The sequence below is a fragment of the Mycetomoellerius zeteki genome, unplaced genomic scaffold (assembly GCF_001594055.1).
Source record: "Mycetomoellerius zeteki isolate Tzet28-1 unplaced genomic scaffold, Tzet1.0 scaffold4, whole genome shotgun sequence".
NCBI lineage: Eukaryota > Metazoa > Arthropoda > Insecta > Hymenoptera > Formicidae > Mycetomoellerius > Mycetomoellerius zeteki.
This window is the reverse complement of record NW_017257391.1, coordinates 126,490-150,648: the sequence shown is the minus strand read 5'-3', so window position 1 is coordinate 150,648 and position 24,159 is coordinate 126,490. Positions and strand designations below refer to the sequence as shown.

At 37.9% G+C, this 24,159-nt stretch overlaps 1 protein-coding gene across 1 annotated transcript in view; it reads right to left on the bottom strand.

Moving 5' to 3' along the window:
• The window catches only part of Kdm3 (Lysine demethylase 3), a 329,663-nt gene that overhangs the window by 217,933 nt on the left and 87,571 nt on the right, over positions 1 to 24,159 (bottom strand). Inside the window, 1 exon segment of the mRNA XM_018453630.1 lies at positions 1,760 to 1,859. Coding sequence (XP_018309132.1) covers positions 1,760 to 1,859 — 100 coding nt within the window.

Sequence of the window (24,159 nt, the reverse complement as noted above, 5' to 3'; positions counted from 1 at the left end):
CCTGGCGAAACCGTTAATACTGAACGCTACCGACAACAAATGATCAATTTGAATCAAGCTTTGCGTGAAAAACGACCGGAATACCAAAAAAGGCAACACAAAGTGATTTTGCTTCATGATAATGCACCATCACACACAGCAAAACTGGTCAAGGAAACGATTGAGGCGTTTGGTTGGGAAATACTTTCGTATGCGGCTTACTCACCAGACTTGGCTCCGTCCGATTACTACTTATTTGCATCGATGGGACACGCACTTGCTCAGCAGCGCTTCACTTCTTACGAAGATGTACGAAAATGGCTAGATGACTGGTTTGGCTCAAAAGAGCAACAATTTTTTTGGTGTGGCATCCACAAATTGTCAGACAGGTGGGAAAAATGTATAGCTAGCGATGGGCAATACTTCGAATAAAATGTTTTTTATCATTTTCATGCAATAAACGTGTATTTTCTATAAAAAAATTCCGGTTTCATATTTACATACCTGGTAGAAGCATCCTAAATATACTTGGAAAGTGAAAAAAACTATGACAGAATTTCAGATACGACACGTCTCATTCTGTTTCATATCGGAAACAGCAATAGTATTATTTTCCTTAGCAACAATCAGTTTTTATGCACTTCCTGCGCCCTAACTCGCGATATTTACGAGCGCTTGTCGATGTACAACACGATGCGAGCGCGATATCACAGTGCTTTTATCGGGCTTTTATTATGATACCCGAGACGCCAGGGATCGCGTTGTTAAATCAGAACCCTTTCGTTGGTCTTGTTGCGCGCGCGCGAGGGCGAGATTGCTCGTACGATCGATTGGTGAAACGATCCCCCCGACAAACACAGGTAAGAATGGCACGTCGAATAAGACCGTGGTAACGGCTATCAGAAACCGAGCGCCGGATAAGCTTTTACTATCCGATAACGATTAACGGCCGTCGGCTGCGATTGTGCTGGCCTGACCCAAGTATCGGTCGACCGACCGATTGCGTTCATCGACTTAAAAAGATTTATCGGCGCATGGCGCCCGCTTCGAGTTCACCTCTCGATGAAGTCGGAGAAACTACGACGTTGTGCGAGCCCTGCTACGAAAGTTCACTATCTTTGAAACACGATTAAAACAGTATTCATCAGCGCGCAAATACCGCACCACTTCCACCCCAGAGAGAAATTAGCGGGCCAGACATTCCGCGAACCAACTAATGAATTTCGGGCAACCGAGCTGCTCCCGCACTTCCTACGAGAGAGAGTTTCTCTCCATTTGCGTTCTCATTAAATCTCAATTTCAAATAGCACGCCACTCGCGATTATCGCCAGTCGTTTCGAGGAAAGTTCCTCGCTTTCGGAATTGACTATCATTTACGGAAAAATCCGAGAGACTTAAGTTTCTGAAAGGTTTTTTTACTTCGAAATCATCAATAAGTTTAATTACTTCAAATATCGCAATACTTGCATATATATATATATATATTCTTGGATACAATTCTTTCAAATATAATAATGTTAAAACGTGTAATAATATTAATAAATGCTTGTATATTGTATTTCAAATAAATGTTTGGCAAAACGTGGCTCTTTGATTTTTGGCGAATGACAGTCAATAATGTTGCAATATTTTGTGTCACATATTTTGCAGATACTTACTGATAACACCGAAACCCTCCCTCGTGATAAAATAATTTTTAAAAATATAAATTGTGAACAACACCGTAATTGTGCATGTATCGACGTTTCGAGAGAAAAGTTAAACCTCGACAATCACTTACCTTTTTCAAGCTGCTGCGATATCGGGCTTTGTACCCTCGGAGTTGTCTGTAACTGCGCTGCGTTTCCTGGTCGCCTTCGAGGCCTTCTTCCGGGTCGTGGCTAAATAACCAATAAAACAGACAAATTATTTTTTTAATAATAAGAGAATTAATATGATGTAAGAATTAATATAAATATAACAATTAATATATGTATATGTATAATATATATTTAAAACTACAATGAAAAATAATTTTTGATATTTGTTATTATAATTACTTGCTGCTATAATTATGATTATTACTGTTATAATAATAACTATATGATAACTAAGGAACAAAAACTTTAACAGTCAAGCTGGATCTTAGATGCTTAGATACTTTGGTGTGAATTTATATACTATATACATATATAAGTTGTTTTAAATGACGCTGAATAACATATTAAAATTTGTAAATAATTTTATTGCGAAAAATATTACCTCGGCCGAGGATCGAACCCGGATCTCTTGCACCATTTCGGCGCGTAATTTAAAATAACTATATATATATAATATATAAATTCGAGTTATTTAAGCACCTAAGATCTAGCTTGACCGTGAAAGGCTTTATTTCTTGCTTGTTGTGTAATCACATTTAAGGTCTTAAGATATTCTTTAATAACTATATATATAATTCTATCAACAAATATATGTATTGTTGTCATCCGAAAATTACTGCAATTATAATTATTATTATCATAAAAATTATTGTATATTATTATAAATTATAGTTACATATTTTTTGGAATAATATAATTTTTCGAAAAATTATTATACATATATTATAATAATTTCAATTATTTTTATGATAATAATTATAATCTTGCTCATTTTCTGTTGTCGATTATATATATATCTGTTTTTGATAAAAATATACTGTATATGTAGTTATTGTTACTAATATCATAGCAGTAATAATCATAATAATATGTAATTATAGTTACAAATACCAAATATTTTTCTCTTAGTATATGTGCAAACGTAATATTTTATTGATTACTCAAACATATAGAAATATTTTTACAAACTTTTAGTAATATTTTACAAAAAAATAAATCTTGAATAAAAGTAGAGAGATTGTGAGATTATTTCAGTTTATAATCGCGACAGTAACTGGCGCGCAGTTTATATAACTGAAAGGTACAATTAAAAATTTACATAGAAATATTATTAAGCACTTAATTTAGCCTCGACCGTGTTTGGTACTTTCTTCCTTGTTTGATTTAAAAGTAGATTGATCTACTTAAATAAACGTGATTATTATTCTGATTTTTAACGAAGACAAATCACAGACATAGATTGAGCATCGAATGCTGATACATCGCGTGTAACGAAAATGTTTCCATTCTTTCTTTCAGAGTCAGCTGACTCTGAAAGGGTTAAAACGTGTGGGTTAAAATAAACGATTGTACCGATTTATTATAGCTCGACCGATCACGCAGATTACAGACACGCCACGGACATTGCGGTTCAACTATAATTATACACTGCGGCAGAATCGATTTTCGACGATTACAGAACTCGTCAAAATAATAATATCCTTATAATAATATATAAGGCAGTAATGAACAAGTAAAAAATAATGTAATAAAAAAAATTAAGAAAAATTGCTATCTTGTCTTATTTTCAGGAAACGCTCGTAACAGATATCCGTTTATTTAAAGTGTAAGTGAAAATAATGTCGGAATTAAGAATGTCGTGCTGCATTCTATGCGGTGGAAACGCAGTAAATAAGCGTTCTAAACATCTCAAACGTATAAAAGACATTTGCTACATCTTTCAGAGCAATTGATAGCACATGTGACATTCGTACAACTTTTGCCACGGGTAAAATCGCGCTGCCAGCCGCAAGACTTTATAGACTCCCGATGGCTCGGGGTCTCTATCTTCTTCCCACATCATTTTCGTCGTCGTCCTTGTATTTCATTATCTTTCGTCCTTGTCTACGCTATGTGTGGTACGTATGTACGTACATACCCGCAGTCAGATAATCGTAACAGTCCGGGCTCTTCGTCGCCGCTCGTAAAGTCTCTAGCACCCGAAGAACAGCGCGGAAGGAACGAAGCGGACTAGGACAAGGCGGGTTACCGTCGTTGTTTAACTGCCGCGTTTATTGCCACGGTGATAAACGGACGCGAACGCGAGCGCGCTTCGAGATAAACGTGAGCGAGCAAATGTCTCGCGTATACACGCGGAAACGACGACCAAATTTTAACGACAAATTCTACGACGAGTTTGGAATCTAATGTTCCTTAGCGAGACTCTCAAGGGGCGTTGTAATTAAATACAAAATTACAAACGAACATTCTGAAAGACTAAAGTCTAAACAAACAGCAGGATTTTCATGCTATCTTGAGAAGAGGTATTTTATTCTCAATCGCTCGGAATTCATTGGCTCCTTTTCGAAATTTTAGTCGAATAAAATATTCACTTCGAGCTTGTTGTTAAAACTACATAAGATAGAAAGCAGAAAAGATGCCCTATGTACATTAGTTAAACCACGAGATAATGTACCGTAACATAATACTGCAGTGCATAGCAACGAAAAGAAAGAGAACGAAAATAAGTGCAGACTAAATTACCGGAATCCGTCGTGTCAGAGTATTTCAGGCATCTCTTAATAAAATCCTAGACTTCCGCAAAAATGAAGTTAGGTCTTGAGAGTGCTTCGCTACTGAATTACTGAAATTTTTTACACTTAAGTTTCCTCTCCGAAATATAACGCCGTTTGGCATATTGTAATCTTCCTCAGCATACCAAACGCGATCATCTCGCACGATTACACGTCTTCCACAGGTCGTAACACGCGATACAAACAAACACAAATACGAAAGTAGTCTTCAAAGAATTAATATTTTTTTTTTTTCGTTATAAGTATCAATTTTTTAACAATCCAATATTTTATCAAACGTATATTAATTCTATATTTCTGATTTTATTTATAATGACTTTCATTTACAGTAATAAAATTAATGTCTTTATCTATTTTTTTATCTCGATACATGATATATCTCCTTCTTTATCAATAATATAAAATATATTTTAACTTTCGTTAAAAATTAATGTTATAATGCTATATACTTCAATTATATAAATATCAGTCACAATCGTTAATATCGTCAATGATCGTTAATTCTGGCAGAGAAAATACTGACAGCAAGTAGGGTAGGTAATCCAACAGTGAACCAGTAGTACACTATGAACCATTGCGATATTTCGTAAATGCGACGTTACCAGATTGCGCTGTTATCATGCAGCGATTTGCATTTGAACTCCTCCACGGCTCCCTAGTCAGCTGGCAAATCGCGCCAAGGACGGCCATGTAATAACACATTTTAAGAATAAATCAATAGTTAAAAGAAGGGCTACAAGCCAGTTACAACATAAAGCATATTTAATAAACTTTCATACATACAAACGTTTCGACACCGATCGGGTCATCTTCAATGTAAACAACAAGCAATAATACATAAATTATCGGAATATTCGATCACATAATAAAGTCCAGTAAAAACGTCGGTTAATATAGTATTCGCTTTGTGCGGTCCAAATATAAGTACCATAAAGGTGATCTCATCTCGCTTTTCCAATTCTACAATCTTGATTTGTCATAATGGTGTAAGTCAGACGCAGAGAGGAAAACGCAAATTAACTAAGTTCCGTATAATAAAATAGATTAAATTAAGCCATGATACTATTGGAGAGGACATCTATCCTCTACGATGTCAGGCGACATTTTAAGAATTTTGGATTGTAAAGTAATGCTCGGTCCACGACCTTGCTTTAAAAGATCATAAACCGTAAGAAATTGACTAATCACAGTTGAATATGAGAAAAATAATCGACTGTGATTGGTCAATTTCTTATAGCTTACGGCTTACGGCCTTTTAAAGCAAGGTTGTGAACCGAGCACAAGTTTTTTCCGTAAGTTTTACGCATTTTTTATGTTTTTGTTGTTATCTCACCTATCATTTTTTTCATTGTGCAATTGTTTCGTGTGCACATTTGGCTTTATTATTTTATAAGCAACTTTTTTCTGTTGTATTATTTTACCGCATTATTTTGGAGATTATCGTGGAAAAGGTTAGGTGGTCTACGATGAATCATTTTGATGTAGTGAACAATGAGCCATGGCACATAACTTTTTTTACAATAACTTTCCAAATAATAATTCATTATAGTAATTATTTAGAATACGACTCCTCCCCCCATCTAAAATCTTAATAAAAATATACTCATTCGACGAGTTTTCACTCAAAAAGAAAGAATCTGACAGAAAAATACAGCGGTCGACTTCGTGAATCCTTATCATCTCTCTTATAATTATTTATTTTCTAAATAAACATGTTAAAATATGGCAAAACTAAAATAATCCCAACAATTCGCAGTATAAAACATGCGGTTCATTATTAAAAATAGCATGGTTCATTATATATATGTACACAATGAACTACTTCCCGTTTTTTAAAATAATCGAAATTGTGACTAAACTTAAAAAATAACTTAAGAGTTATTGTACATTTACAGTATGCAGCCAACTAAATTCATAAACTGTATGCCAAAACTTAAATCTTCAACTCAATAATTGAGAGAGATATAAGCCTTTGAAATTTATATGGTTCATTGTTGGATCACTTACTCTACTAATAAAAAACTCCGACATTTAGATCTAATCCTCTGAAGAGAGTATTACGTCACCATATGAAAACGCAACAGCGTAGAAGATTTCCAAAGTCATGGCCAGAGAATCAAGAGAAATTTCTCGAATTAATATTACAGAAAAATTCATTAGACATTCCTTGCTGTGCACAGGTCACCCTTTGTTGGCTGCATGCACTTTCGCATTTCTGTACGAGAAAAGAGAGCGAGGTTCTATGAGACGAGCCGCGTGCGCGTTCGTGCGAAAGAATCCACCCTCTCGTATATTCTGCCTCTCTTCTCCTACTCCTCTCCCCCTCTCTCTCTCTCTCTCTCTCTCTCTCTCTTTTCCTCCTTCGTGTGTATTTTATTGCAAATTGAGGTTAAAGTCTCTGGCACAGAGCCAGGCATTTCACCTAGGCCGTTGCATTCCGGCAGATACACACGAGCGTTATATGCTCGCTTATGTGTCTCGCGCGCGCACGAGAGCATCTCGATCACGCGAAGAGAAGAGCTCTTACGTGCTGCCTGCAGGCTCTGAAGTACGATTCACATGTACATGTATGATACGTGCCTGAATAGAGAAAGTCTCTCGAATTTGAAGTATTTTTTTTTCTTGATCAGAGTACCGAGATGCTACTTGTCTTCGAATTGCAAGCGATTGAAAATAAAAAGCTCTCAGCCCATCAAACTCGCGATGAACCAACGTCAAGTACGAAATGAAAAAATAGCGGAATTCAACTATTTATACAGATTCAAATAGAACCTACAATTTCAGAATTAAATAAAAAAAGAATTTAATTAAATACTAGAAAATTGCAATAACAATTTTATTAAAATTTTTTTTAAATTCTTCCGACAAAAAGGATCATAAATATTCTAGAAACAGAATTACTGACAAAACTTTGTAAAACACTTAGAAAAAGAAGTAGAAGAAATATTATGCAATTTGTGTTAATCAGATTCACGCTATTTTTTCACGATGTAAAAGCAAAGCAAATGTAACCAAGCTTTCGAACAAGATTTCAATATAGGTATCGATAAAGTGTGTATCCGCGAAGAAAAAATAATTCAGTATATTAGATCGTCACATCAGTGGGTTTTATTTTTACACTCGCAAGTCTCGCTCACACAATATATAAATAGTAAAAAAAGAAAAAAAATGATTGTGCGACAACGACAAATGATATTCCATAATACCATTAACGTACGTCGAGATAATAGCATCTTCGCCGCCGACGGATATAGGTGGACGCATTGCGGACAGCATCTTTTTCCGGCATATGCTAATCTAATTAATGGTTGCACGGAAACCCGCTTGTGGTGTGTACACGATATATGTGTGTGCGTGCACGCGAATGCAAGCAACGGCGTATTTATTACGGTTCAGAGTCCTCGAGATTCGCTCTCTATCTCTCCCTTTTTTTTCTTTTTTATTATCCACGAAGCTTTTAAAATACCAATTTTTGATAATTATATTTCACATATTCAATTACACATAAAAAAACATGCGTTATTATATAGGATTTAATATTAATTGCCACAATAATTCAAATTTTTCATGCACAAATTCATTTTTTATCAATGCCCTGAAGCAAAACTGAGCAATATAAGTGTAAATATTTGTAACACTCTACCTTTACGGTACAATGGTAATTTAAATTGAATATTAGATGAGCAAATAATTCTCTCTTCTTCTTCTTCTTCTCTCTCTCTCTCTCTCTCTTCCCTATACATATATTGTATTTATTCTCCCATCAGATATTATATTTGAAAATTTTCTAAAAAATTTACATCCTTTTTTTTATTATAATTTAATGTGATATAGAAATTAGTTTCTTAACAGTAATAATAAAAAAAACTTGTATATTTTACTATAAATTAAAACACGGACATTTCAAACATCATTGACCAGAAGATATATACATACATATAGAAGGATATCCTTGTTAAAAAAAATTATTACTCAATTAATTTTTTTCTTTTAAGTAACGATTATTTTTAACAAAGAATCTTTTCTTGATAATAATTTTAAACTTATTACAAATTAAGAAAAAAGTTCATCATTATTTATACTCTAAATAAGAATTTATTTTTTTTTTTAAGAATAAAATTTGTCAAAAAACGACTTTATATAGGTATAATTAACAAATCAAATTGGTTTCAATTTAATAATCTTGAATTAAGTATCAAATTTAGGATTCAGAATATATTTGGAATATAAATTTGATGTTTGTGATAAAACATTACAAAAGATTTGCGGATATATGAACTTTTGAAATACTTGAAACAAGCAATTATTATTTGTATATATTTTTCTGTATATGCAAAAACGTTTATATATAAAATCTTCTCTTAACTAGATAATACGAAACGTAAGATGTGGTAAAATCGGATTATCTTGGCGCTCTCGATGTCGATAACGAGCCAATTAGAAAGCAAATTGCGTTTCAACTAAGAAAATTATGCGTAAGAACTGTAACGCGACACGTGAATCGTTTATGAGATAATAATTAAGACAAGCTGATCGATTGAACTGTGCGATGTAGTGATAAACCAATGTTATGTATGTGCATAATTATTTCCGGATATAATTTATTGATGGAATGTGATAATCTTAGCGGCAGGTGAATATAATTCACAAACGTTTCGTATTTCACTTTGAGAATTTAGCTATTTATTTTTACCCATCATTTTTAACAGGTTTTATCAACTCTTTTGATCGCCAGGAAGTCATTAGTCCCCTTTTATGACCTCTATAATCTTCTCGGGCTACACGTTTTTTTTCCTCTAATCCGAATCACCCTCGTCCCGTCTCGTTCACCCACTTATTCTCCGATACCGTTCTACCAGCTTATTAATTCACGTTTTTCGCTGCTCTCATTTTCTGTCATTACAACGAGGCGTGTCGTGCGTTTCACGAATCGCCGAGATGCGTCGTTATCCTTTATGACCAGCATTATAGCAGGTATCGTAGGGCGTGCAGGAAATGGCAACGTTACGCCAATGGCACGCACATGCGTGTACGCACCTACTGTACATGAGTGTAATCTGGACACTACACGCATATAACCCATTACACGTATCACGTTACACTCCGCATGCATACGCACACATGCATACTTTGTCAAGCAGACGAATGCACTGAACGTCGCGATAAAACCTAGTCGACCAGAAAGACCAGGCCAACTTGCTTGTTCACCGATTTTTACCGCCTTCCTATCGCGACCAACCGGTTCGGGAGAATACCGGTCGTTCCTTTCTACCTACGAACCGATTTACTAGTGCAGGTGACCCCTTTAAGTCCATTACGACTTTATCCATTTTTCGTTCGTGGAAACTGCCACGAATCGTGTACGTGCGACGTTTTTCAAGTTGAATAAGATTTAATTAATGCTATTGAAAATGTCAGATAAACTCTTTGAAACCAATGATCAATTCTTTTGGCAATTCTAAATAATACATCTGTCGTAATTCTCATATTTTTGTAGATTAGAAAAAAATTGACTTACTTAAATAAAATCTGGGTACCCCGAAGGTGTAAAATGCGATAATTGCAATTTTTAGAAGTGTTAATAGTCTCGGGTGAAATTTTCTTCGATTAACCCTTTATGGACCCACGGGACCTCCAAAAAAGTTTGAAACTTTATATCTCTAAAAAAGTCATACTTTTAGACTAAATAAGTAATCTTTTGTGCCATAACTTCAGACGTCTTTATTTTCAAAAACGGTCTCTTTTGTTCTTCAGAGAGAATACAGCCATAAATTTTCATCAAAAATTATTAAAAATTTAAAAAATTGTGATTTGTTTTAGTAAAAAGAGCATTTTCAAAAACTTTTACCTTGCGATTTTTTTAAATATATTTAAATTAAAATTTTTAAAAAGCCAGTGCATTTCCATGTCCTAATATAATGTTTAAAGTATGTTCAGTAATTTTTGTAATTTTAAAGAACAAAAGCTGTAAATACGGCAATCAATTAAAAATATTGAGGTCATTTTGCCTCCTGTGTAACCGGCATAAAATTCTCAGGAGGCGTGACTACGAAGCGTTAAAGCAAAAATTGATCTTTTAATTCCTTTACTGCTCCTATTAGGATTCAAGGTATCTATAAGTTTCCGCTGACTTATACACAGTCTCCATTTACGGATAATGCCAAAAAAAAAAACATTTCAGCGTTAAAAGGATTAATAGATCTCATACATCAAACATCGCGTACGTTATTCGTGTCATTGTAGCGAGTGCCGAGGAAAGAAAGTTCAATCTTGGAAATGCAGGAAAGGATACGGTGTCCTCGAAGTATTATGCGATCACAAGTAAATTCGCGTAACTTCTGTCGTCACCGTCGTTACTGTCGTCGATATCATCGTCGTTTGTGTATTGCACAACCCTTGTTAAGCGACAAAAGCCGTCCGCGGACATGCCGCGCGTTTTATCTATGCGTACGCCCGACTTGCATGCAAGTCAAGTATCCGGAGGAATATTGACAGACAGCGGACCACACTTTCTCGCCTCGACGTAGCTGCACGCACAATTCATGTCGACATCGTCATTTTTCTTCTACGAGAAAACGTAGGGAGCTCGTTACTAAAGCACGAGAATTTATTATCATCCGTTATAGTGTATGTACAATGTATGTGTACCTCGTTAACGTGGAGTTTTAATCACCTCTCGGTTGGGTCGCGCGGATGCAAAGATTATGGCGGTAAAAGGAGATTATTAAAATTTCAGATGATCAATTTTAAAAAGCTCGAAGGAGTAGAATAACCGGTGGGTATTGTGCTTGTAACATCTATGAACAACTCATTTATGAACTAAAGAGCTAATTTGGTTACAAATTTGGTTACAATGTTATGATTTAATGATAAGTTCTTCAACAGAATTAGAGTCGATCTTTCCTTATCACAAGCTTCATAAAAAATTGTCGCACGTGCGCGTTTTAATCTTTCAGTTAAAAATTAAAACTCAATTAAGGTGCTGTTCGTAACTAAAAAACAATTAAAGATTTGTTATTTTTGTTACAAAAGAAATAAGGATAATTATGGTTAAATATTTAATAAAGCGAAGAAGGCCATATTCGATTAAAGCGGATCTTGGTGCCTAATATTTTTGGATGAATCTTACAATTTCGAGTTCAAACAAATTGCGCAGCAATTACTTGTCGGTTTTGAAACACAGTCCTGAACTGAAGTACATAATATCACAAAATTATTAATTAAATTGATAAGCAATAATACAGATGTTGAAAAATTTAAGAATGAAAGTTTTAATGTATGCGAAAAAACTTTAAATAATCTGCTTGAAATTATTTCGCCACAAGTAGCATCGACATGCGCGATATTGGGAAAACGATCGCATTGAAGCTACGATTAAAATTATATTTCCAAGGGATTATCGAAAATCGAGGAATTCTTTTTTAGTAAATTTAACCTGCTTGATGGGACCCTCGTCTCTCCGCCCCTCGACGCGATTTTCACGTTCGTGAATAATTTCCGGTGTGACTCGATGGAAATGCTGCCACCGCTGAGGACCAGTGTGGAGGACGAGCTGTGACGAGAGCAAAGCGGGCAATTAAATATGAGCGAGGGATGCTATTAGAGTCCGCGTAGCTCACGTTAACGATCGAGAGATCCATCGAAGCTCCACGAAGGATAATCGCGTGACCCGAAATAAACGCGGATTTCTGAATCATTTAGTACTCCACCGCACCGCTTGTAATATTAAAACGTCCGCGGCGCGTATATACCGGTAATACGACCGTAGAGAGAAAGACGAGATGCATATGCGCGGTTACGTTCCACGCGGTGAAATGAGATTCGCATCCCGAAATGTGCTCCGCGCCAGAATCATTCATAATTTCTGCCCGCCATACAAATCGAACGAACGAGCGAATAGACGTTAGCGTGTCTCATTAAATGCGACAATAACATCCGCATCAAGAAATTGAAGGCTCAGTTAAATTTTTCAAACTGACTTTCAATTGGCTTGCTGCCAGTTATCTCAATATAGATCTGTACGATTTTTCCTTTATAACAATAACAGTAACATCGAACAATCGATCGATAAAACAAGCAAGCGTCAATTAAAAAAAAGAAATACTTCTAGATATCTCCGCATTGAGAAAAATTTCTGATTAAAAATGATCGAACCAGCATATTTTGATAATATCAGTCAGAATTCTGATCATTATAAATGGATATATTGGACATATGGTTCATTTAACTAGAATTCTGATAGATTTAGTCAGAAAACTTTCATTTCATCACTTTTCATCAGAATTTCAATTAATGAAATCAGACTCTTTTTCCAGTGTGTAATTGCAAACTATTTATATATATTTATATCATTGCAAAGCTTATTTCCATGCTAAAATATTTTCTGTTTAAAAAATTTCAAACTGTCATTGAAATAACGTCTCCGACTAATCTTTATTCTAATGCTTGTTAGTCCGCATTCTCTGACAGAGATCGAAAATATGCGATCCCTTGACAACCCCTTTGGCGGTCCATGTGGACGGACGACGTTCGTCGACTCTCGCCGTAGAGCTCCTTTCGCTCTCTTCCTCTCGCATTCCTCTCTCGTTTCCACGCGACGCAAAGTTCCGCCGGGAATAAATCCAGCCGGGTCCAGAGTGTATGTGCACGCATTCATGCATAGTGCATGTGCGTTCCACCTCCCGTTCACGAAGTCGCGCCGGCAGACGGGTCTCTACGTGCGGCTACGTATACATGCATGCGTGAAACACACGCATAAACGCGGTGCGGGCGCATAAATCTACATACACGTACGTAGCGTGGCGCATACCTGACGGTACATAAGCGTGTCTCTGCGCCATGTATAATATAACCGTGTTTCCGCGTACATGGGCTGCGTGTTTCTATGTGTAAGCGCGGCGTGTGTACAACGCCGTCGGAGCGGCAGATATTCGCCGATCGATCGTACCGGGTTATCTGACTGCCAACGAGAATTCATTTTCCCTACCCCCCCCTCTCTCTCTCTCTCTCTTTCTCATCCCTTGCACGCGCTCACTCTATCGCTATCCGTTCTCCCTTACCCTCCGTCCATCGTGACTCCCTTTTTCCCCTCTTTTCCTTCTCTGTTATCTCCCTCCCCCGCGCGTATCATAATAGATCTTCGCCCGCGTATTTCCCCTGGCCCCTCTCTTCATCGTACCTTTGTTTCTTCGCGCTCTTTTTCTCTTCCTCTTTGTCTCCTTCTTCCGTTGTCCGTGACAATTCTCTCGTGTACTCGTTAATCACATTACGCGTGTATACACCCGCGCGCACTAAATAGAAAAGACGACAGCGACGAAAGAAAAAAAGGTGAAAAATGATATTCAAGTAGTCTGATGGGGGAAAAATGAACGATGGGTGGAAAACTCGCTCTATTTTGTTTTTTTCCGCGACAATTATTGCTGTCCGTTATCGCCAATACGGTTTCCTTGGGGACTCAAATAACGATAACTTCGTGGGTAAACTATTCGGAGAATGCCTGCTTCAATACGGAGCTATTTTCGAAATAATCTCAACAACGTTTCGCGCTGATTACATTCTCATATAATGCGAGAATATTTTGTTGGCTACACAAGAAGACCGGAGGCTCTGAAACGAATGATATCCATCTGATAAAAAAACATAAATTATATAAAAATATATTCGGATGTAAAGTAGTGTCTTCAGTAAGTCTTACACTCATGTGTCTATTGCATACAAGTTTTCGACATTACTCTCTATGGCAAGTTTTCAACATTTGGTGTAAATGGCGAGTTTTTAAAGATACTTTGAGGTGGCATACTACAAGTGCTTGTAAAATGTTAAAACGTGTCGCAGTTACGAAATTACGTGACGTTACATCGCGTCGCAAATTTTGTCTTTATTAGTCACTCGACACGTAAATTATCGGCCACTGTCATTTACGTTATCGCTTGTTTATCGGTAATACTGGAGAATAAGTTTTATTGTTTACTGCCGTGCGATATTTACAATTATATCTGTTATCGTCGACACCGATGAAAATCTAAGTAAAAACAGACAAAATCCCGCAAAATTACGTTCAAAAAAGTCGATACCAACAACTAAACGGAAAGAACAGTGAATTATGTTGGAAAGTGCTCGTCGCGTAATGGTGAATCGGAATATCGGTCTCGATACTTTACGATGCGATCGACATACTCTCGCACTCTTTTTTACCCGATATTTCGCAGTGCAATAATTTAGAATTGCCTCGTTTAAAAGCCGCGGCTGCTGCGAGTGCTTTTTATCCTTCGGAATGACTGTCGATAGTAAAACCCGATAGCGAAACTATCTTCCCGCTGATCGCTGAATTGAGAGTAGCGATTGTCTTTGTGGGTAGTTTTTACTATGCAGGAGAGTCGTTTTCGAGAAGAAATTAAATCCGAAGTAAACATTTGGTCTTGCAATTGCTGTTAAACCTCAAATGGAAATGAATTTTAAGAGGATTAGTAGAAGAATAACTTTCGATGGACAAAACAGTTTCGGTTCAGATATAATTCGAACGAATCGTTTGCTGGAAAAGAGGTTTGACGCATCGCAATTTCAACTATGCTAACAATTAATGCCAGTAAGTTTTTCCCGGAATTATTTAAACTTTATCCATTACGGCCATTCCAGCGGAGTGCCGGTCGAGATGTTTTCACGTAATTAGTTTGGCGAACGTCCGATCACGATTCGCAAATACCGAAGTGCATTCGGGCAAATCGATATGCTGCTCGAGTAGTTCAACCGCGATATCTTCTTGGGATTTCTTGGGATCGCTATCACTTTGAATCATTGATTGAACTTTATCATGCAGACAGCTTGGTCTAAGTTGCAAATAAATGAATGATCCTACTGTTCGCTGTTCGCTAAACTCCGCTAAATTTCAAACAACGCCGACTTCCGCTCTCACGTTTGCCCGAAGATAAGTGTCAAACTTGAGTAAATAGACCTTTAGATATTAGAAATACAACATAAATCTCCAATATAAAAAAAACCAATGACAAATGCAACGTTGATGTTAAATTAATTACTTTAGTTGAAAAAAAAACAATTTATTATTTATAAAACTTATAAGAGATAGATTGCAATTTTTTTAACAGAGCCAAAGTTTCATCATCGTAATAGGTATTTCGTAACTGAAACGAAAGATTTTAATTTAAAACTGACGCAATCAACACCCAATGATATTTCGGTTTGACGTTAGCCAACTATGACCTGACTTATTTCTTTCATCGTTTACTTCTAAATCGCCAAAGAGTGCCATTAGTAAGCTTTAAAATGTGAATAATATTTTACTGTCATCCGGAGACGCAGAGAGTAAGACACAGAAAAGTCTCGAGGGCACATCTCGAGAGGAATGATCACCGGCGGTATGATCACGTCATCATGGAGCACTTACGTCGTCCGAGGTCGAGGACGTGGGACCAGTCCGGGCCGGTCGGTCACTGTGAGCGTTTATCCATGAGGCAGGGAGCGGGGCAGACCCGTGACTTGACTTTCACTGACTTGACACAGCACACAATCATACGACGGGTTCTCCGCGGGGCGACGAGACTATTAACAATCGCGCACGAAACGGGCGCGGCACAAAATTAAGCTGTACGTATATATACGTGGTCGTCCTTGCATTAAGATTCCCTTTTAAGGGCTGGGTCGACGACGGTGAACCTCTCTCGACTGAAAAAATCGTATCGATGTACGCGCGCAATCCCCACCGATGACAGATGCGAACGACTACTGGAAGATTCGTGGCATCGAAGCGTGTTCACTATAACGTTTAGGAGTAGATAATCGGAGCGCCAAGCTAATTCGGTGGATAAATTGATTTATCTCAGGCCGAGCACGAGCGAAGGATGAGTGGAAGACTCCCGGAGGAGGGAAAAGTTGGATTCCGGGATCGTGACCTCGTTCAAGAGAGACGAGTCTCATTAAAACCTGGTAAATTCAGTAAACATGAACTTTCGACTGCTCTCTAAATAGCGAGAATCCTTTCCCAGGATATAAAGCATCGTTATTCAACGAGTTGGCGAATTGATCGAAGCGAATTTTATAATAGTGTTAAGTATTAATGTAATTCAATAAATACGAAGAACACGCAAAACTTTGATGTCGAAATGAACCGACAAACGATAGAGCAATCGCGAAGAACAATCAATTGACGATTATAATTATCACTCAGTATTATCTCATTTCTGAAGTATTAAAAAAAAATTTCAATATCAAATAGCTTTTTCACTTCAGATAACCCTACAACTAGGAATTCCAAAAAAAAATGTTAGCTTCCACTCGTGTACGAATTGAAACAATGTGATATTGATTGAGGAACCAGGGAAACTCGCACTTCAATTATTACCAAAGCAAAGGGCACCAAACTCGGACTAATCTCTAACTAATCTCCAAGCACGAGAAACTAGATCCTTTCTCATGAAAGACAATGTCCGCCGTGCTGGTAACAATCGACATCGCCTGTCGTCACTGATCCCTCGAAACCCGCCGTGCAGAGTCCCCGCCCATGTACCCCAGGGGAACGGAAGCGGTGTGCGAAGTTCCTTTCTTCAGCTGTCACCGAGCTGCATCCCGACGATGACGCATTATCGACCGGATATTGGATGCCACGAATCCGCCAGAATTCTCGCGATCCGTTCAGCCAGCCTGTGTCGTCGTTCTGTCACAATCACCTCTCTCTCTTTCTCCCTCTCTCTCTCTCTCTCTTTCTCTCTCCCTCCCCTCTCTATTTCCGATATTCTCGCGATTTCCGATATAGCTGTCGCGATCGCACTGCAAATCGCGCACGCTAATCTCTGGGGGTAGAAACGCGGGATAAAAAGCTGGCCTCGGCCGCCGATGTATACCCTCGACGGTGACGCGCGCGGGCCGGTCAAGACCACAACAATAGGAGAACCACCTCGTCGGTTGGCGGAAAGGGACGGAGGAAGGGGTAGGTGCGCGAGCGCGCGCGCGCGCGCACGCACGAGCGATGCGGGGTAGGGTAGAGGGGGAGTGAAGGGGTATCGTCGGGCAGGCACCTTCACCCTCGAGACGACGGACGATAGGTCGACCAGGCGGTAGAGACAAAAGCGCGTTGCTGACGATCAGACGCGAACTGCGATACGCCCGGGCCGCAGTGCTGCCGTCTACTGGCACGAGCTTTGCGGAATCGCTTGGCCCCCTGCTTGCCCCGACCCCCAACACGCCCGTCACCCTGTGAGGTTCCCTCTCCTTCAGCGGCCCCGACGCCAGCTTCCACCACCCAACCGCCAGCTCGTCAACTGCATGCTCGCCGCCGCCGCCACCGCCACCGCCGTCGGACTCTTCCCCGCTCTCCTATCCGCACGAGTAACGATGGAGGGTCGATCCCTCCGATCCCCCTTCCGTATCTCTCCCTTCGCATCCCTAGACTACCCCTATTTTCCTCTCCTTGCTCGCTCGCACCGTGCCCCGGTGCGCACGGTCGTCATCCCATGAGTGGAGCAGCCGCCTTCAAAACCAGGAGCGTCACGCGAGTGACGATAATGTTGCAAACTCGGCAGGCCACGACGATGCATATGCGATAAACTGACGGCTTACCCCTTCTTGCTCCTCTTCACTCCGCCTTTCTGGTCTAGCTTTTTGTCAGATCTGTCTTCGTCTCTCATACACGCTCTTTTTATTTACCGAGTCTACGTGTGACTTTCGATTTTATTTAACCGCGGTTATACAACATAAAAGTCAATTTGCATTTCTTCAATTCTATCTTGAATTTTGCGCTACCTTAGTACATCTGTTCTTCTATCTAAGTTTCTTATTTTGAATTTCCTCATCTATTATTCATTTCTCTTCCCATTACGCGTTATTCTAACATTTCTCTCCTCGTCTCTCATTCTACCTATTTATTAATTCTTATTCTTTAAATTCTTTGGAGTGGAATCTCACTCTAAAGAGTAAAGCTATAATAATCTTGAAAAAGAGTGACTCAGTTTTCAATCTTTAAGAGTGAGATTTCACTCTACACAGAGTGAAATTTACTCCAAAAGTTTTAAAGAGTATAAATTCAAATATTAATTCATGATATTTTAATTCGGTATTGTTTCACTAAACAATGATTCCATAAATCTTCTCTCTATATTTAGCATCATGATAAACCTGTACGGCACTCAGTACAACCGATCAATGTATTTCGATAAGTTACGTTAACTTATCGACATACATAATACCGCGCAGCTGTCACGCACGACACAAACAAACGGCGATTACAAATACGCAAATCAAGCCCCATAAAAGTCCACTTGGTCGGAGCTCGAAATGGTGAAACGGGTGTGCCGATGGAAAGAAAGAGAAGGGCGACCCTTTCACGAACGAGAAGTTGCGTTCGAGCGATCGCAGAATCGTAATTAATTGAATTACGCGGTCGTGGCGTGGAATTCGTCGCACGTCGCTTTGGAAGACGCTGTCATCGCTTCAAGAAGCTATTACTCGCTTGCACGAGCGCTCATTTTATTGAAATTTTCAATTATATAAATTGCAGACGCGGGTAACGTTTCTCTAACAGGAAAAACGGTTTTCCTTATCTGCACGTACGCAGTAAGGCGATCGAACACTCGGTGAGAAAATTAGACGCGAAATACACGTGTTTGGAACACGAAGCAAACGCTTTCAGAATTTTTATAAACCTTTTTCTTCATACTTTAAAAGTATCGATATTTAGAACCTTATTACGTTATATCGCCACTCTTTCTTTCTCTCTCTTATCAACTCTACATAAAAAATAGATATATCTAATGTTAGATCGAAGATATTGTTTGTATACGAAACTAACAATTACTGATTAGTTCAATTTATATATATTTGAAACATTAGAGAAGTTTATCTGAACGACCCACTTTTTAAACTCGTCAAAAAAACTCTAACCACAATATCGATAATAAAGTTATCGGATTATTTGATTACACATTCACATCAATATTATCACGTTATTTTTGTACGTTTTATCATCAGAGTTTAAACTCATCGCACTGATACTGAGGCTCTTGATAAGATTACACTTTATACGGATACTTAAACTACAGTTGAGCGTTATCTAAAGCTAGTAGGATAGATATATTACATCGCTTCAAATCGACCTCGCGTAGCATGAGATTGTGCCAAATTATGTTATCGTGCCAACAGGTGACATACAGATAGTGGTTTTGAATTACAACTTGATATTGCCTAATAACCACATAGTAAATCATTATTTAACAAAGAGATATTTTTTCATTCTTCCAATATATATATATATATATATATATGTGCAATAAACGTGTGCTTATGCACATACATATTATAAATGAAAATTATATTTATCTCGTTAATACTTTATAATATTCGTGATTGCGGATTATAATTTCTGAGAGACATTTGAAAACAAAAACGTATAATAATAAAAATTCAGTTGTCACGAATATCATATTCAATGAGGACAGCTCGTTATATTAATATTTCAATGTACCATATGCTAAAATAGAATGTAAATTTATATGCGTAATATTTTCTGTTACATTCAGAATTAATAATCTTGATAATTACGTTCCGACTTTCTAAAAATGTAAAGTTCGCTTAATTAAAAGCTTTTATTGGTTTAATTCTTTAATTTAGTTCACAAATTCTTTTTTTCTAAAGAGCCTAGCACTTAAATCTAAATTTGACTTTGAGATTAAGGAAATGTTTAACCAAATAAGATTCATTATAAAATCCATCAATAATAAATGTGGAGATTCTGCGAAAATCTATATATAGATCAAATTTTAATTCTAATGTTTCTATTACGTTTTATGGATAAATTTGTTATTTATCTCTCTCCCCCCTCTGCATATAAAAAAATTTATTCCATTAAGATAATAATAAAATTAAATAACCAAATTTCCTCGCACAAGATACAAATTTAAATGCCATCCTCCTGCTCTTCGATGTAGGTCAGGATCGGTTCTCGCGATATAGCGCGTCGTTCGCATTATATCGAGGCAATAAGAACTTACGCTTCGAGCTTCTTCGTTGCACGACTCGGCAAAGCGGAGCAAATATCGATTTCAAGCAGCGTGGCATTCGGCCATTCGAGCATGCCGAGAGAAAAACTTGGCAATTTTACGGCGCGTTTCTTAATGCGATGCGCCGCCGCGTTCTCCATTCCCCCGCACAGTGATTGCGGACACGGTTCCGATTTATTCAACCGTGAGACGCGACCGACGAATCTCTAGAATCGCCATCAAGAGTCGAGCTGGCGTTACGTGCATTCAAAGTGACTGCCGAATTATCGGCTTCCGATCACGGTCCTTTTACATCCCTCGTATAACGCGATCGCGCACGAAAAGTTTTAACTTTCGAGCAATATACGACGTCGTATAAACCCTGCTTCATGTTTCCCGCGGCTGCAATTTATTTAGACATTACAAGATCTGGTCGTGCAATTTGGTCGAAATTTGGGAATGCATTTTTTGTTGCGCTTGAATGATAATAAAATTTTTCCGCCACAAAAAACTTTACGCGGAATACGCAGTTTGCGGAGGTTCGTTAAATTTTTTTACTATCATTTTTCTCGTGTCTCTTAATTTACTTGCGAAATTTTTTAATTTTGTAAAAGGTCCAATTTAGTCAAACAATAATTGATTCTCTATTTGATAAACAATTTAACAAACAAAAATTACATGGTATTGTACATATGTTACCTGATATCGAATAATGAAAAGAAAGATGTGCATTTATTTAAGGTAAACCTGAAGCAAATCTTTGCTGGAATAAAGGGGCACTTTCCTGTTAGTAGCAGACAATCTGCTACGTACATTTACTAATTTCTGCGTCGTGTGTACGTGAACAGAAGCCAGGATTCTAAGCGGAAACCTATTGTGAATCGGCGAACCATGAACGAAATGGCTACCTTTACGCTTAGTCGAGTATGGCTACGTGGAATTTATCGGTAATCAATATTGAACGAGGACGGAAAAGAAGAGGGTAAAAAGAGCTGAAGAAAGAAAAATAGAGAAAGACCATGTGTATATGTGTCTGAGAGAAGAACTCTATGGATCCGCGTGTCTCATTGTTTCCGCAACTTTCTTGCTCGCCGGGAACTCCAGGATTCCAGACGGAAGCAAGTTCTCGAATAATAATAATTTAGAAATTTCTAATCTGAGAAATTAGATACGATAACATTTTGATATCTACTGCTATTCAGTATAGACCGACAAACGCGTCGACATCAATAATCAGTATACATGAAATAATTCATGAAAATGGAAATCTTGAACATTGACCTTTTAGAGAGAAATTATATAACATATATATATATATATATACCTCTATAGTCATTAAAGTAACAGAATAGTTAATTAAATGACTCATACTTCTATAATAAGACAATATATTTATGCATATATTTAAAAACCATGTGACATGGAATATAACAAGCGATAAAATTCAATCGCTTGATTGTCTAGTTAAATAATATGATTATTTAAATAGTATTTATTTAATTAAAATACTCTAAAATATCTCATTCCAAGTATAATTCAAATAAACATGATTGTATTTAAATATTCAATGCTGTACTGCTAATGCAGTACTCTAAAATATTACAGAAAAAAACAAGGATAATATCATTTATTTTATTCATTCCTATATTATCTCTATACATATCTAAATTTTACAGAAAACGTGTACATATAGTATTTCTATTATGTATCATCCTCGCTAATTAAATGCAATAAAACTATTGTTATTTAATTTCCCACGGCGAGCGATACAATCATCGCTCTCTCGTTGCATATTTATAAAAAAAATCTCTCCCGCGATCCACTAGTCGTTTTTTGCATTTCGCCATAAAAACGTCAGACCGCTATTATATTCCTCTGGCAATTTTCCACCGAAATCGGCATAACCGTCGTACTCCTAACCATCGGCATTTCGTTCTCAACGACTGACCTCTCTCTTCAAACGCCACGACTCCCAACTACCAACGTTGATCAAGGTGGGAAGCCGGGACACAAAGTCGCAACACAACACGCAGAACCGGGCAGTCGCGCGCGGCGTGGCTTTATTTATGCGGCTTACGAAGTATCGATCCGCAGAGCGGAGAGAACGCGCGCCGCCCGTTCCCGGTAGTTCGGCCAGCCGGGAACTTTGTTGTTCGGCAACTGAAAGTTTCGCGGGGAAACTCCCGCACAAACAGGTGGAACGGGCGACGAAGGCCTTCTGGCGCCAACCGACGCGCAACATCCTACACGTGTATGACTGTGAGGATACGAGAGTGTATGTGTACGTATGCGCAGCCAGCTTCCACAGAAGTCTTCCTCAGAATGGGGATAAATGCGCGCATATACACATATTCATACATACACGCGCGCACATATATGTACGTACAACAGTGAGATTAAATAGACGCCAATACAGTGCAGAATATGGGAATGTGTGCGTGCCACACTCCTGTTCGCGTGTCAACAATATCGCGGGTAAAGTGACACAAACACCCCTCGCCATCCCAGCAGGATTCAAGGAGACGCCATCAGGGTCAACCCCTTCCACGTGGAGCAACCGAGAAATAAATGATTGTCGCGCTCTTCGGGGAAATTCAATTGATATAAAAATCTCTGTCACGCAGAAATGAGTCGATCGGAGACCGATTAAATGTCTAAAGTAATAATTAAACGGTTTTTGCGCAAAAGAAACTGAATGTATTTACAACGAAATACTGAGAAAGAGTTTTAAAATTTCATTTAAAAATGCGTTTGAAGTCGCGGTCAATAATTCGCAACATAAAAACGTAAACTGTTTAGTCTACTTAACGCAATAATTTCTTGACTGATCTTTAATTCAAATAATTAAATTTGCGAGAAGATAGGATCTTAACACTTACCACGTGTCTTGTCAGCTACGGGTGTGCAATTAAATCGATAAAAATAACAGTTATTTTGCCACGTTGATACATCGATTTTAATACAGTAATCTTAATACGGGATCCCCCTCTTTCGATTCTCCGTGCAATTAAACTTCTATGAAAGTTTTTACCGTAGTTGGATTACCTTATATTATGGATACTTAGCGGAAGTTACGTGGCATGTTTGTAGGACATGGCACGAAACCCACTTTTCGCGCGACGATTATTAACGCTGTAATTAACGCTCGTGTGAACGACAGCTCGTTCACGTCCGTCTCCGATCGTTGATAACGTGCGTATTAGCGCAACCAGACGCATCCCGATCGATGATATCTGACGAATTCATCTATACTCGCCGCGCTGGGGTTTTGAGGTTTTGTGCCAGACGGGGTTAATGCTCGACGCTTAGCGATTTAACCTCAAACTTGCCACTGTATCCCACGAGATATACCCAACTTGTAAAATTCCATAATTATGTTTACAATTTCTCTCTCCCTGTTTTATCATTATTATTTCAAGTTTATAGTAGAAACGATGTTCGAGAAGAACATTTTCCTAAATTTTTAATCTTTAAGAAAGATATAATACAATTTATTTTTCTTAATCGCGTAATTATATTTTATTGTAGTTATACTATTTTTTAACTTAACGTCGAGGAAAACGTATATTATGTACCTTAATTTTGGAGGTAAACGTAAGGAATAAATAATAAGAAGCGATGCTCGGCGTAAACTGAGTTAAAGAGAATGTGCCAACTCGAGACCGCAATTCAATTTCTCGCGAGACCGAATGTCAATTCGTCGTCTATATCCTTGTCGCGACGTCAAAATGTAAACAGCGAGCGGAAGAGGAACGACAGGGCAGA